The 14,038-nt window shown below is 38.8% G+C and overlaps 1 protein-coding gene across 7 annotated transcripts in view; it reads right to left on the reverse strand.

Annotated features, from left to right (window-relative positions):
- The window catches only part of RAPGEF2 (Rap guanine nucleotide exchange factor 2), a 335,598-nt gene that overhangs the window by 150,463 nt on the left and 171,097 nt on the right, over positions 1-14,038 (reverse strand). For all 7 annotated transcript variants that reach the window (XM_054030402.1, XM_054030403.1, XM_054030406.1 and 4 more), the window contains 2 exons: positions 6,352-6,427; positions 2,128-2,295 (listed from right to left, as the gene is read on the reverse strand). In XM_054030402.1, the coding sequence (XP_053886377.1) occupies positions 2,128-2,295; positions 6,352-6,427 (244 nt within the window). The remainder of the gene's footprint in view (positions 1-2,127; positions 2,296-6,351; positions 6,428-14,038) is intronic.

The following is a 14,038-nucleotide window of genomic DNA, read 5'->3' on the forward strand; positions in this document are numbered from 1 at the left end:
AATTTTAGATAACTGAAGGCCTGAGCCTGAGAGATGCTGACTAATGGGAATTGTGAATGGTCAGAACCCCTCAGGAGTTGTACTAAAATAATGCACTTTGCATTCCTATCAGTTTCAGAGAATACATTTCAGTACCATTTTAAAGACATTTAGATTTTCAAACAATTTTGATTTTAAAACAAACAAAAAGACTTTTGGGTGGCCAAAAGGCAGGAGAGTGAAGAAGAGACAACCTACACAGATGTGAGTGACTGGAAAATGCAGTATAGAGAATATAAATAATATCAATGTGATTGGAATGTAAACAATGAAGATTATTTTTATTCTTATAGTGCTTGGTAAAATCTTCAATTTCCATAATTCCGATTTGAACTTGCTGCTCTTAATATTTTCCCTAAAAAAAGGATCTCAAGTAATTAAATAATTAATTTAAATTATACGTTGATTTAAAAAAAAAATTGTCAGTAATTATTTCAGGTTTTACTGACAGTCTACCTGGCATTCTCATAATGTATTTCCCAGTAGACTTGTAAATTCATTATGAACTTCAACAGAATGATTAACAATGAGCTTTTGCTCTTAGTACTGGATTTAAATCTACACCAACCCATTATGTATTCTTAAAAAGTAATTTATACAACACGTGTGGCCCTCCTAAAGCAAATGACATTCTCAAGTCTAGTTACCATTTTTCAAATAGTAGATTAGATGTATAAGTTACATCTATATAAAAACCATCAATGATTCCTTCCTCCACATCACCCAAACATGCATGCCACATAAAGGTGGTTTGTGATAAACTAGTATAATCTCTTATCTTAAAACTGCAAAAGAGTTATACGAATGAGCCAAATGAAATGACTCAACCCAGAAATTCAAAATAAATTTGGAAAAAATCAAAATTGCACAGAACATTAAGCCATTAAAAGGGGCCTGTTGTATAAACAAAATACATAAAGCGTTGCTGTAAGATGTATTTATTTAACTCAGGAGGAAAAAATCTCTAACAGTGGATGTAATCAAACATTTACACATTTACAGTCATGCAATGGATTACAACAGGGAACTGGCAACAAGTAAAGGAATGTGGATGGGTAGGAGAAAATGAGGGGAAAAACCACTACTTCAAATTAGAGACAGCATTTTTAAAACAATCAAGCCCTGATTCTGCAAACACTTGTGTGCTTGAGTAACTTTATACTGAATATGACCAATCACATGCATAAAGTTATCTATGTGTGTAGTAGTATATTTTTGGAGGTTCAGGGCCATAAAAAAACAGCTGAGTACAGGATCTGAAGGCCACTTACTTTTCTGAGTATTTTGTATGCTGCTGAAGTAAACAGCAAAACTAATTACTCTTATCCTAGTAGACCCTTGCTCAATAGAAAAATAAAATAATCCAACAAATAATTTTGTAGAACACATTTAAAATATTAGTACTTATGATCCTTCATCTTTTATGAAGAAAGCCTATAATTTTCAATCTGTAAAATTACACAAAAACTATTTTAAAGAAAATTCTGACGATGTTTTGTCTGATGATAAAGGACAGACTGCAGTATTTCACTCTGGGCAAAAATATCATGGTTCAGACTGAAACTTCTGGTCTTGTATTAGTCAGCAATAAAAGTTAGTTTAATATTCCCAGCTCTGGGTCTTGCATAGAAAAATGACAAGCCATATCATGGACTATTTCTACCACAATGCAATACAGGTCTTTTCAGAAAACAACTGCTATACATAAAAATGAATGCTTTACTGATTAGCCACAGGAATACTGTACTCCAAAATATTTCTATTACATTTTCAATTATTGACAGGAAATTTAAATCACATGTATTAGGTAACTGATTTGTTTCAAAGTTGCCAAAAATGACTGGAATTGTGAGTAAAGATATGTGCTGTCCTCTTGCCAGCATTGTTTAACAACAATAAATGTGCAACAAGCTAAGTGTTCTCAACTGAGTTATGAAGCAAATTACATGCGCACACGCACTCACTTTGGGCCAAATTCACTGATACCCTAAGGAGAAACTCCCACAGTGAATTTGACCTGTCAGGTAATTATTTTTGTAAAAATGTTTTTCCCTTGTCTTGTATTTAAAACAAATATAGGTAACTTACCGTATGATAACCTCTAGGTAAAGGTGGCTTCCCCACAGGATAAGGATCCACAGTATCAATAATAGTTTGTCTTTCTCCTTTTTGATTGATTTTCCTAAATCTCCTTCGGGATTGTCTATGGGAAGCTTGACGCTGGAAATATTCTTCATTTTCATCCATATAGTCCACCTATAATAAAATAAATACAATGAAGGGTCATTTCCCTACAAATGAAAGTTACTGCATATTCTGCAATAAAAGAGAAGCCTATCTTTTCTTTTGCTCTTAGTCATGTGGAAGCTTTTATTTTATACAATCCTTAAGTGTAAGTGCCACTGATACTGAACAAGCCCACTTTAGTTTAAAATTTAGTTTATGAAAGGGCACTTTGAACTCCATTTCAGAAAATGTGGTTGGTTATGAATTTCCTGCATTTTCAACAGTGAAAAGCATGAACTCAGTGCCAAGAAATCAAATGTCCGCAGGGATGAGAAAGAACAAGTATTACTATGAAAAGAGTTATTGAGCACTTTCACATATTATATAAGTGCCTTACTCTATTTAAAAAAAAAAAAAGTTAACATCCTTTTCCTCAATTTTTATTCTTGCACAGTGATGTTTTTGTCTATGCAATACACTGGCAAACGAAGCTCTCCCATGGGAAGGAACTTGTAGCTTTCCTACAGATTTCAACGGGTCATACTGGGACCTTCCACTCCCATCCTGCCTCTCTTCAATAGGCAACACTGTTTTAATTACGTATTTTAAATATTTTGAGACTTTAAAGAGGAATTTTCACATCAGAGAAATTTGAAAAAGATTAAATTTACATAAAAAGAAATTTACTTTGTAATAATAGCAAAGGAAAAAAACCCAGAACATTTCTAGTAGATGAGTGTATGAATAAGGAATTTTCCACTCAGCAATATCAATATCCTCTCTGTGTTCTGGAGGTGTTCTGGTGTTCTGCAGCAAAGTCACAGTCATGTTACTACATAGTAATGTATTGCTATGAAAATGTTTTTACAATTCAGAATTCTGACTTTCATGCAAGATAAAAAAGTTTGTAGTAATTTGGCTTTTTGTATCTCTCTCCCCTGTGCCCATCTTACTACTAAAACACCATCATTTCATGCTAGAATTACGCCACATCTACAAGGAAGCAGAAAGTAGCAAAAACTGTCTAGTATTGTCCTTATGTGCAGATTAAATCCATTCACATTCCTCAATCTGTATCCCAAGGCCAAAAAGATTATTCCCCAAGAGAAATAGGCTGTAAGTAGTGGTAGGTGGGTTAAGAAAAGAAGATGATGACAAACTACCACCATGCAGGTGATTTTTTCCTTGTCATGTTTCTTTTCACCATCTATACAAATGAAACACATTACATTCTGCTGACGTGACAAGAAGTTTTAATAAGAACCAGTCCTACCCTAACCAGGTGTATAAAGTATGACTAAACATAACTATTAAGGTTATGTCTACAGCACAATTAGATACCTGTGGCTGGCCCATGCCAGTGACTCAGGCTCACGGGGCTTGGGCTAATGGGCTGTTAATTGCAGTGTAGACGTTCAGGTTTGGGCTGCAGCCCAAGCTCTGAAACCCTCCCACCTCATAGAATCCTAGAACTCAGGCTCTAGCCCAGGCCCAAAAGGTCTACACCATTATTAAACAGCTTTGCCCGAGCAAGCTGGCACAGGCCAGCCACAGGTTTTTAATTGTAGTGTAGACATACTCATAGACACTTATGGTATGCAACAGATGTGTGGTGATGACTTCGTAGCTGCTCCACATGTTGTCCTCTGAATATTGAGTTCTTTCCACTCAAAGTGCAGTCAGTCCTCCAAAAGGTTGGGCCAAAGTATACTTCAAAGGTTTAACTAAGAGGTTCCAAAGCTCTTCTTATTCACGACCTACTTTCGATGGATTGTCAGCTAAGTGCCCTCATCCAGCACCTACCACAGGCCCCTCTCATCATGCCTTACCACAGCTGCAGCTTTTTTTTTTCAGGTCTCTTTTCCCTGTCACCCCGCTAGGCCCCTTTTCAAATTTTCTCTGTCCTCTCTCCCCCCACCCCCCACATTTTGTGTCCCTCACTTTCCTCCAACCCATCAAAGAGCTGTGTACCAAAGGCATTCATTGGTACCACCCAAAGCTAAAGATGGGTATCATAGCAGCAGGAATTAGGGATAGCAAGCTGTTCCCGGAACCTGCAGCCACATATACAAGGTACAATGGAAACAGGGAGACAAAGTGAGTGGATTCACACCTTGAAAGGAGCTGACTGCCATTTTCCCCACAGCAGAATTATGGGGTTTGGATTGGAGGGCGGGGGGAGGAATGGGCATTTCTCATTTCTACTTCCCTCTATGCTGTGAAGTCATTAAAACAGAATGCATCAGAGTTTTATTAGCAGGATGGTGACAGAGGACAAGGTAAACTGCTATTACACAACCAATGTATTAATTTAGAGCAGGGGTCTCAAAGTCCCGGCCCATGGGCCATCTGTGGCCCGAGAACCTCCCCAATGTGACCTGCGGTGCTCCAGCAATTTTGGGGCTAGGTCTCTCCCTTGGCACCACCTGCGGGGCTGTGCCTCCGCGTGCTGCCCCCACCCTGAGCGTCCCTGCACCCAATGGGAAACTGCCCACCCCGCGTTGGAGCCCCAGGTAAACGCCACATCCCCCAACCCTCTCCCAGAGCCTGCACCCCCTCCCCCTTCCCACACACCTCCTCCCGCCTCCAACTCCCTCCCAGAGCGTGCAACCCCACTCCCTACCCCAGCCCAGAGCCTGCACCCAAACTCCATTCTGCACCCCAGGCCCCTCCCCCACCCAAACCTCCTCCCAGAGCACAACCTCTCACCCCTTCTGCACCCAAATTCCCTCCCAGAGCCTGGACCCCTACCCCAGACCTCTTCCCCCACCCAAACTCCCTCCCAGAGCCTTAGGCAGGTGGGGTGCAGAGTTGGGGGGGGGGGGTTTCTGGGTGACATGAGTGATATTATTGGCCCGCTGGGAGGATTTGAGGACTGGCACTGGCCCTAAGGTAAATTAAGTTTGAGACCCCTGATTTAGAGTGAAAGTGGCAAAGAATTTAAAAAACCTGAAGACTAATGGATATACATTTTAAATAAGTTAGAAAGTTACACTTTGTGTGAAAGCTATTCTTTAATGCTTCTAGAAGTCAGGCCATTTGGACCTCTATCCTTGGAGATTTTTAAGAGCAGATTAGACAATAACCTCAGGGATGTTCTAATACTTAGTCCTGCCTTGAGTGCAGGGAACTGGATTAGAAGACCTCTCGAGGTCCTTTCCAGTCCTATGATTCTATGATATACTGCAGGTATGAATAACTCACATCTTCTACAATACCGCCTAATTCACTAATCCTGATTTCTAAAACATCTCCAGTAAATACAGATGGCATTATTTTCAGCAATTGAATATGATTTGCCCTGCATTTGGATAATATGGTGCTTGGATAATTTGGTGTATGGCTATATGGTGATTATGTCTGTATTGTCTGAATACCACGTCCTTCAGAAAGAGAGCAAAAGTATTTAATCTCTCCTGTCATGGAGGTATATCTGTTTGGATGATGTGCCCTATGACACTGATAGAACTGTTGAATTTGAGAACTCTCTGGGGAATAAAGCTATTCTGCACTGGACCACAGCAGGTGTTCTAAATGACAAATATGTCTTTACACTAGTAATGACGACAAAATTTTAACTATAATAGTAAAAAAAATCCCTAAACTGCATTCTCAAGCCTTACATGTCTGGAATAAAACAGAATTTAATCATCAACTGTTAATTCTTAAACTAAACTTAGTTTATCAATTTTAAACAAAGATGCTTAATTATCATGTCATAAATACTCGTGGATAATCATAGTTGTCATCTCTACTTCAAATATGATTGTCTTATCCTTACAGGCATTTTTTAAATAGACTTTTTTAAACTTGCAGTTTATCTTTATTGAAAGGTTTATTTCATTCATTTAATTTAATGGTGTTTCCAACTTTTGTGCTATGTATTATGATTGCAAACTAGGGCATTAAATTAAAAAAAGAAAAACCACACACACTAAATTTAGTACTACCTTAAACTGAGTATAGTATAGACAATTCAAAGTAATTTCAAGCGTTACCTAATTTTGTCTATGCTTAATGAGAACTTGAAAGTGTAATTTAATTTGAAAAAATACTGTTTGAAAGAAATGGGCACCACAATCTTACCACAATCATTTCAGATGGCTCTAAAACAATGCATTCACAGCCACGCCTGAAGCTTCCTGCAGAACGCTTGCCAAAACTGAGGAAGAAAAACACCTAATCAGAACAAAATCAAAACTGTAATACAACTCAAGAAAGTATTTAAAAACTCTCCCCAGACACTTAAAAAGACTAAAAAAATACATACATGCCCAGAGCAAAATTTTTGTGCAGATTTCCCCCCTTTGATTAACTGATAAAAAGAATGCCAATATACTTTTGATTTATAGAATTTAGGAAGAACTGTTTGTACAGCACCTAGTACAATGAGGGCTCCTAGGCACTATGATAGCTATAGTAGTAGCAATAATTGTAGATGTGAAACAGTTACATTGATATATATGCAAATAACCAAGTCACAATGCACAAAAATACCAGCAATATCAAAGAGGCTTTCTAACACCTATATATGCTTTATAATTAAATATAATGTGCTACATTTAAAGATTCTTCTTATAGCTGAATGGATGGGGTTAGAAAGCTATTCAGCTCTTTACCACATATCCTTCCTTAAAATAATGTCATATGTTGATTCTCCATTGCTGTCTACAAGAAAAAACAGAGTATGACTGTAATGAGAAATAGTTTAAATATTTGCCCATTTAAAGGAATAGGAGCATATAGATAGACCTCAAAATCCTACAAGACTTAAAAGTTGCACGTGGTGTCAAAATGTTAGATTATATTCACACATTGTTAGATGTAAATTTTTTTTAAAAAAACTACACTGAAATGTGATAAAATTGCAAATGGCTATACCTCTGATAGCAATAATATATTTTGCTGTAATTACAGATATAGTATAAAGAGATACACTGAATGCTATGTATTAACACAAGATAGTATAAGATCTTAGGACCCACTGGAAAACTGGCTTGAACAACCTGGGGACTGACCCCTTCCATTGGGGAATTCCTGGCTAGCGTATAGATGGTATAGTCAACTTGATGCTGCCCCTGATAGGAGATACTCTGAGATAGGAGGGGGAGTGGCTGGAACACCATTAGGTCCTCAAGTCCTAGAACAGTGGAACAGCTGTTGGGAGCCTTTACAAGCTGGGATAACATTGATCCAGTTTGTGCCAGAAGTAGAATTGCTCTTTACCCTTTCTGCCTGCTGCTTGACCCCAGGATTATGGGAAGGGATATGGAAAGATAAGGACATCTGCTCCACTTCCTACATTCCTGCAATGGAAAGAAATTGTCCAGATTCTAGGACCTGGTCCTTGATATTCAAATCAAATATTTTGCTGGTGATGTCCTTGAACTAAAGTGATCCAGCCACAAAGTTTTCCAACATATTGACTCCCTTTTTCAGGTTGTGCACTCTGACAAGACTTTTGAGGTGGTCTTACAAGTTAAAAATGCATAGTATGTATAATAACTACAAAATTAACTATCCAAACTGACAAATATACTGTAAGTAACTAAATACTACAATGACGAGTGTCAAAGAAATTCCTATAAAACAGTAATCATTGGACAAATTATATACATACACCTCTACCCCGATATAACGCTGTCCTCGGGAGCCAAAAAAATCTTACCGTGTTATAGGTGAAACCGCGTTATATCGAACTTGCTTTGATCCGCCAGAGTGCGCAGCCCCGCCCCCCAGAGCACTGCTTTACCACGTTATATCAGAATTTGTGTTATATCGGGTCACGTTATATCGGGGTAGAGGTGTGTGTGTGTGTGTGTGTATTTATATATATATACACACACACACACACACACACACACACAATGTAGTGCTCAAAGTAGTAAAGATGGCTTTTTTTCAAAAGCTTGAAAAAAAAATTGTACTTCTTTCATCAAAACAGTTTTATCCAACAAACCTCAAAATTTTTAATAAACATTCGCCGTGTCAGACGAGTATCATAAATTTGAGTGGGAAAATGAGGATTAAAGACATTTTTGGAAAGGGATGTCAAAAATCAAGCTTACTGTCCCAACCTTAAAAACAGAGTTACTAATGTAATTCCAGACTTTGAGATTGTACCTATTTATCTATTACACAATAATGCTGCTATGCATCATTTACTGTTTTATTTAAAAAACAAACAACAACAACAAAACCCCACGTATACCAAGTAATGCTTTCTTGATTTTTCTCAATTTCATAATGAGGCCAACTAGGAACTTAATATGTCATTCTTAATGGTATTTCTAGTGAATCTACTACTACCCTCCCACCCTGCAGGGTGATTAGTAAAGAATGAAAAATGTCACTTGTCGTCCAAGTGGTGATTCATGCATAACAGCATTTCAATAACTTGCAAAGAAGGCAGTCAAATATTGAAAAGCAATACCAGCTGTGCTCCTTCACCATAACAATGTACATATTTAATGGTACATGAGATTTTTACAATAGACAAGGATTTTACAAAATATTGAGCCTTTTTAAAGATTCAATAATAAAAAAATCTAAAATCTGCTCAATAAGTTGCACAAGTTTCCAGAGGCAAAGATAAGCATTCTTCTATTACTGAATACTAAAAGAATGTGTGCTGCCTTACTCATCAACACATTCTTGAATTTTAATCAAATTGCAGCTACCTTTAAAGGGAGAAGGGAAAATTAAACCATTGCTTCATTAATTCTTTGAAAAATGCCTTTAGAATCTAAACTATTTGATTTTTTTGTCATCACAAACACCAATAACCAAATCAGCTACATAAAAAAAATCTCAGGACCAAAAAAAAAAAAAACCACACCTAATCAACCACCACTTGATTGTAAACAAGACGTGGTGGCAAGAATGTAAATTTGTATCCTAACTGGAAAAATCAATCAAGGTAAGATCTCTATGTTTCCCTATGATACCCCAAAAAGATTGATTTCTAACAGTACAGTTTTTACTCTAGGTGAGAAATCTGTTCTTGTCACTAGGTTTTTTAACACAACCTTGAAGTAAGATTTTTGAATACACCAGAAAGTGAAACAAATACTTGCCTTTCCACTCCACTCTTGCCCCTCTTCTTCTGGAGTTTTTTTGCTGTCTCTTATGGACAGGAGCTTTTAGTTCTCAACCACTGAATTTGGCCTGACATCACCCTCGTCTAATTTTCAAGTTTTAGGAAAGCAAATACAAGACGACAACACATTCCAAAACTCACTCCTGTTTACTTACCACAAGTCTGAATTACCTGCAAGGGCTTTAACTCGCAGCACAAGGGAGCAAACAGTCAATGCATTAAGGCAGAAAGCATGCATTGAATCAACACTTGTGAAAAAATTTCCAGTTCTTAAAAGGCACAATATCCTACTAATAATAGGATAGGATGTTAGAAATTGACCACCAGTATATTTACCAAAGTTTCGCCGTTGCACTTATGAATTATCATTAGCATGTATACAGTTAAAACGTACTGAATTACTCACATTCCTATAAGCAACAGGGGATATACCCTGGCACTTAAATATAATAGAATTAAGGCTATCCATTAATCACAGTTAACTCACATGATTAACACAAAAAAATTAATGGCAATTAAAAAAGTTAATTGCGATTAATCACACTGTTAAACAATTGAATACCAATTGAAATGTATTAAATATTTTGGATGATTTTCAAATATATTGATTTCTGTTACAACACAGAATACAAAGAGTACAGAGCTCACTTTATATTATTTTTATTACAAATATTTGCACTGTAAAAATGTTAAATGAAAAATAATATTTTTCAATTCACCTCATACAAGTACTATAGTATAATCTCTTTATCATGAAAGTGTAACTTAAAAATGTAGATTTCTTTCTTTTGTTTGTCTGTTTCATAACTGCACTCAAAACCAAAACAATGTCAAACTTTAGAGGCTACAAGTCCACTCAGTCCTACTTCTTGTTCAGCCAATCGCTAAGACAAACAAGTTTGTTTATATTTATGGGAGATACTGCTGCCTGCTTCTTATTTACAACGGCACCTTAAAGTGAGAACACGCGTTTGCATGGCACATTTGTAGAAGGCGTTGCCAGGTATTTACATGCCAGATATGCTAAACATTCGTATGCCCCTTCATGCTTTGGCCACCATTCCAGAGGACATGCTTCCATGCTGATGATGCTTGTTAAAAATAATAATGCGTTAATTAGATTTGTGACTGAACTCCTTGGGGGAGAATTGTATGTCTCCTGTTCTGTTTTACCCACATTCTGCCATATATTTCCATGTTATAGCAATCTCGGATGATGACCCAGCACATGTTCGTTTTAAAAATACTTTCATTGCAGATTTGACAAAATGCAAAGAAGATACCAATGTGAGATTTCTAAAAATAGCTAGAGCACTTGACCCAAGGTTTAGGAATCTGAAGTGCCTTCCAAAATCTGAGAGGAACGAGTTGTGGAGCATGCTTTCAGAAGTCTTAAAAGACCAACACTCCAATGCGGAAATTACAGAACCCGAACCATCAAAAAAGAAAATCAACCTTCTACTGGTGGCATCTGACTCAGATGATGAAAATGAACATGCAATCAGCCAGCACTGCTTTTGATCATTATTGAGCAGAACCCATCATCAGCATGGACGCATGTCCTATGGAATGATGGTTGAAGACGAAGGGAAGTGCATCTGGCATGTAAATATCTTGCAACCCCAGCTACAACAGTGCCATGAGAATGCCTGTTCTTACTTTCAGGTGACGTTGTAAATAAGAAGCGGGCAGCATTAGCTCCTGCAAATTGAAACCAAACTTGTTTGTCTGAGCAATTGGCTGAAGTTGGACTGAGTGGACTTGTAGGGACTGTTTTATTTTTGAATGCAGTTATTTTTTGTACATAAGTCTACATTTGTAAGTTCAACTTTCATGATAAAGAGATTGCACTCCAGTACTTGTATGAGGTGAATTGAAAAATACTACTTTTGTTTTTTACAGTACAAATATTTGTAATAAAAATAAATATAAAGGGAGAACTGTACACTTTGTATTTGTGTTGTAACTGAAATCAATATACTTGAAAATTTAGAAAACATCCAAAAATATTTAAATAAATGGTATTCTATTATTGTTTAACAGTGCAATTAATTTTTTAATCGCTTGACAGCCCTACATACAAAGATTAGGGTTGGAAAAGTTCTCCGGAGGGCATCTAGTCCAAACCCTTGCTCAAAGCAGGACCAACACCAACTAAATCATCTCAGCTAGGGCTTTGTCAAGCTGGGCCTTAAAAGCCTTTAAGGATGGAGATTCCACCACCTCCCTAGATAACCCATTCCAGTGCTTCACAACCCTCCTAGTGAAATAGTTCTTCCTAATATCCAACCTAGACCTCCCCCACTGCAACTTGAGACCATTGCTCCTTGTTCTGTCATCTGTCACCACTGAGAACACCCTAGCTCCATCCTCTTTGGAACCCCCTTCAGGTAGTTGAAGGCTGTTATCAAATCCCCCCTCACTCTTCTCTTCTGCAGACTAAATAAGAACAATTCCCTCAGCCTCTCCTTGTAAGTCATGTGCCCCAGCTGCCTAATCATTTTCGTTGCTCTCTCAAATTTGTCCACATCCTTTTTGTAGTGGGGGGCCCAAAACTGGATGCAATACTCCAGATGTGGCCTCAGTGCCAAATACAGGGGAATAATCACTTCCCCTCAATCTGTTGGCAATGCTCCTACTAATGCAGCCCAATATGCCATTAGCCTTCTGGCAACAAGGGCACACTGTTCACTCATATCCAGCATCTCATCCACCGTAATCCCCAGGTCCTTTTCTGCAGATCTGCCGCTTAGCCAGTCGGTCCCCAGCTTGTAGCAGTACATGGGATTCTTCCATCCTAAGTGCAGGACTCCGCCCTTGTCCTTGTTGAACCTTCTCAGATTTCTTTTGGCCCAATCCTCCAATTTGTTTAGGACACTCTGGACCCTATCCCTACCCTGCAGCATATCTACCTCTCCCCCCGCCAGCTTAGTGTCTTCTGTGAACTTGCTGAGGGTGTAAATCCCTCCCACCATCCAGATCATAAATGAAGACGTTGAAGAAAAACGGCCCCAGGACTGATCCCTGGGGCACTCCGCTTGATACCAGCTGCCAAATAGACATAAAGCCATTGATCACTACCTGTTAAGCCTGAAGATCTAACTAGCTTACTATCCACCTTACAGTCCATTCATCCAATCCATACTTTTTTTTAACTTGCTGGCAAGAATACTGTGGGAGACTGTATCAAAAGCTTTGCTAAAGTCAAGGTATATCACATCCACCATATCCACAGAGCCAGTTATCTCATCATAGAAGGCAATCAGGTTGGTCAGGCATGACTCACTCTTGGTGAATCCATGTTGACTGTTCCAGATCACAATCCTCTCCTCCAAGTGCTTCAAAATGGATTCCTTGAGGACCTGCTCCGTGATTTTTCCAGGGACTGAGGTGAGGCTGACCAGTCTGTAGTTCTCCGGATTCTCCTTCTTCCCTTTTTTAAAGATGGGCACTATATTTGCCTTCTTCCAATCATCTAGGACCTCCCCCAATCACCACGAGTTTTCAAAGATAATGGCCAATGGCTCTGCAATCACATCCGCCAACTCCCTCAGCACCCTTGGATGCATTGCATCTAGCCCCATGGACTTGTGCATGTCCAGCTTTTCTAAATAGTCCTTAACCTGTTCTTTCACCACTGAGGGCTGCTCACCTCCTCCCCATACTGGGCTGCCCAGTGCAGCAGTCTTGGGGCTGACCTTGTCTGTGAAGACCAAGGCAAAAAAAAGCATTGAGTACTTCAGCTTTTTACACATCGTCTGTCACTAAGTTGCCTCCCCCATTCAGTAAGGGTCCCACACTTTCCCTGACCATCTTCTTGTTGGTAACACACCTGTAGAAACCCTTCTTGTTACCCTTCACATCCTTGCTAGCTGCAACTCCAATTGTGCTTTGGCCTTCCTGATTACACCTCTGCTTGTTCGAGCAATATTTTTATACTCCTCTCTAATCATCTGTCAAAATTTCCACTTCTTGTAAGCTTCCTTTTTGTGATTAAGCTCACTGAAGATTTCTCTCTTGATAGCAAATATGGCAGGTGACCAGCTTGGCTTCTTTCTGCACATTGGGATGGTTTCTTCATGCGCCCACAATAAGGCTTTAAAATACAGCCAGCTCTCCTGGACTCCTTTCGCCCTTATATTAGCCTCTCAGGAGAGCCTGCCCATCAGTTCCCCAAGGAAGTCAAAGTCTGCTTTTCTGAAGTACAGGATCCATATTCTGCTGCTCTCCTTTCTTCCTTTTGTTAGGATCCTGAACTCAACCATCTCATGGTCACTGCTGCCGAGGTTGCCACCCACTTCTACTTCCCTACCAATTCTTCTCTGTTTGTGAGCAGCAGCTCAAGAGGTGCACGGCCCCTAGTCAGTTCCTCCAGCACTTGCACCTGGAAGTTGTCCCCAACATTCTCCAAAAACTTCCTGGATTGTCTGTGCAGTGCTGTATTGCTCTCCCAGCAGATGTCAGGGTGATTGAAGTCCCCCATGAGAACCAGGACCTGTGATCTGGAAACTTCTGTTAATTGTCCAAAGAAAGCCTCACCTACCTCATCCTCCTGGTTTGGTGGTCTATAGCAAACACCCTGTGACACTGCAGTCTATATGGTTTTATAAAAGTATGATAAGAAGTGAATATAATGTAACTGGGATATGCTTCATGCAAAAGGTCTCTTGTAAA

This window comes from Malaclemys terrapin, chromosome 5, assembly GCF_027887155.1.
Source record: "Malaclemys terrapin pileata isolate rMalTer1 chromosome 5, rMalTer1.hap1, whole genome shotgun sequence".
NCBI classification, from domain to species: Eukaryota; Metazoa; Chordata; order Testudines; family Emydidae; genus Malaclemys; species Malaclemys terrapin.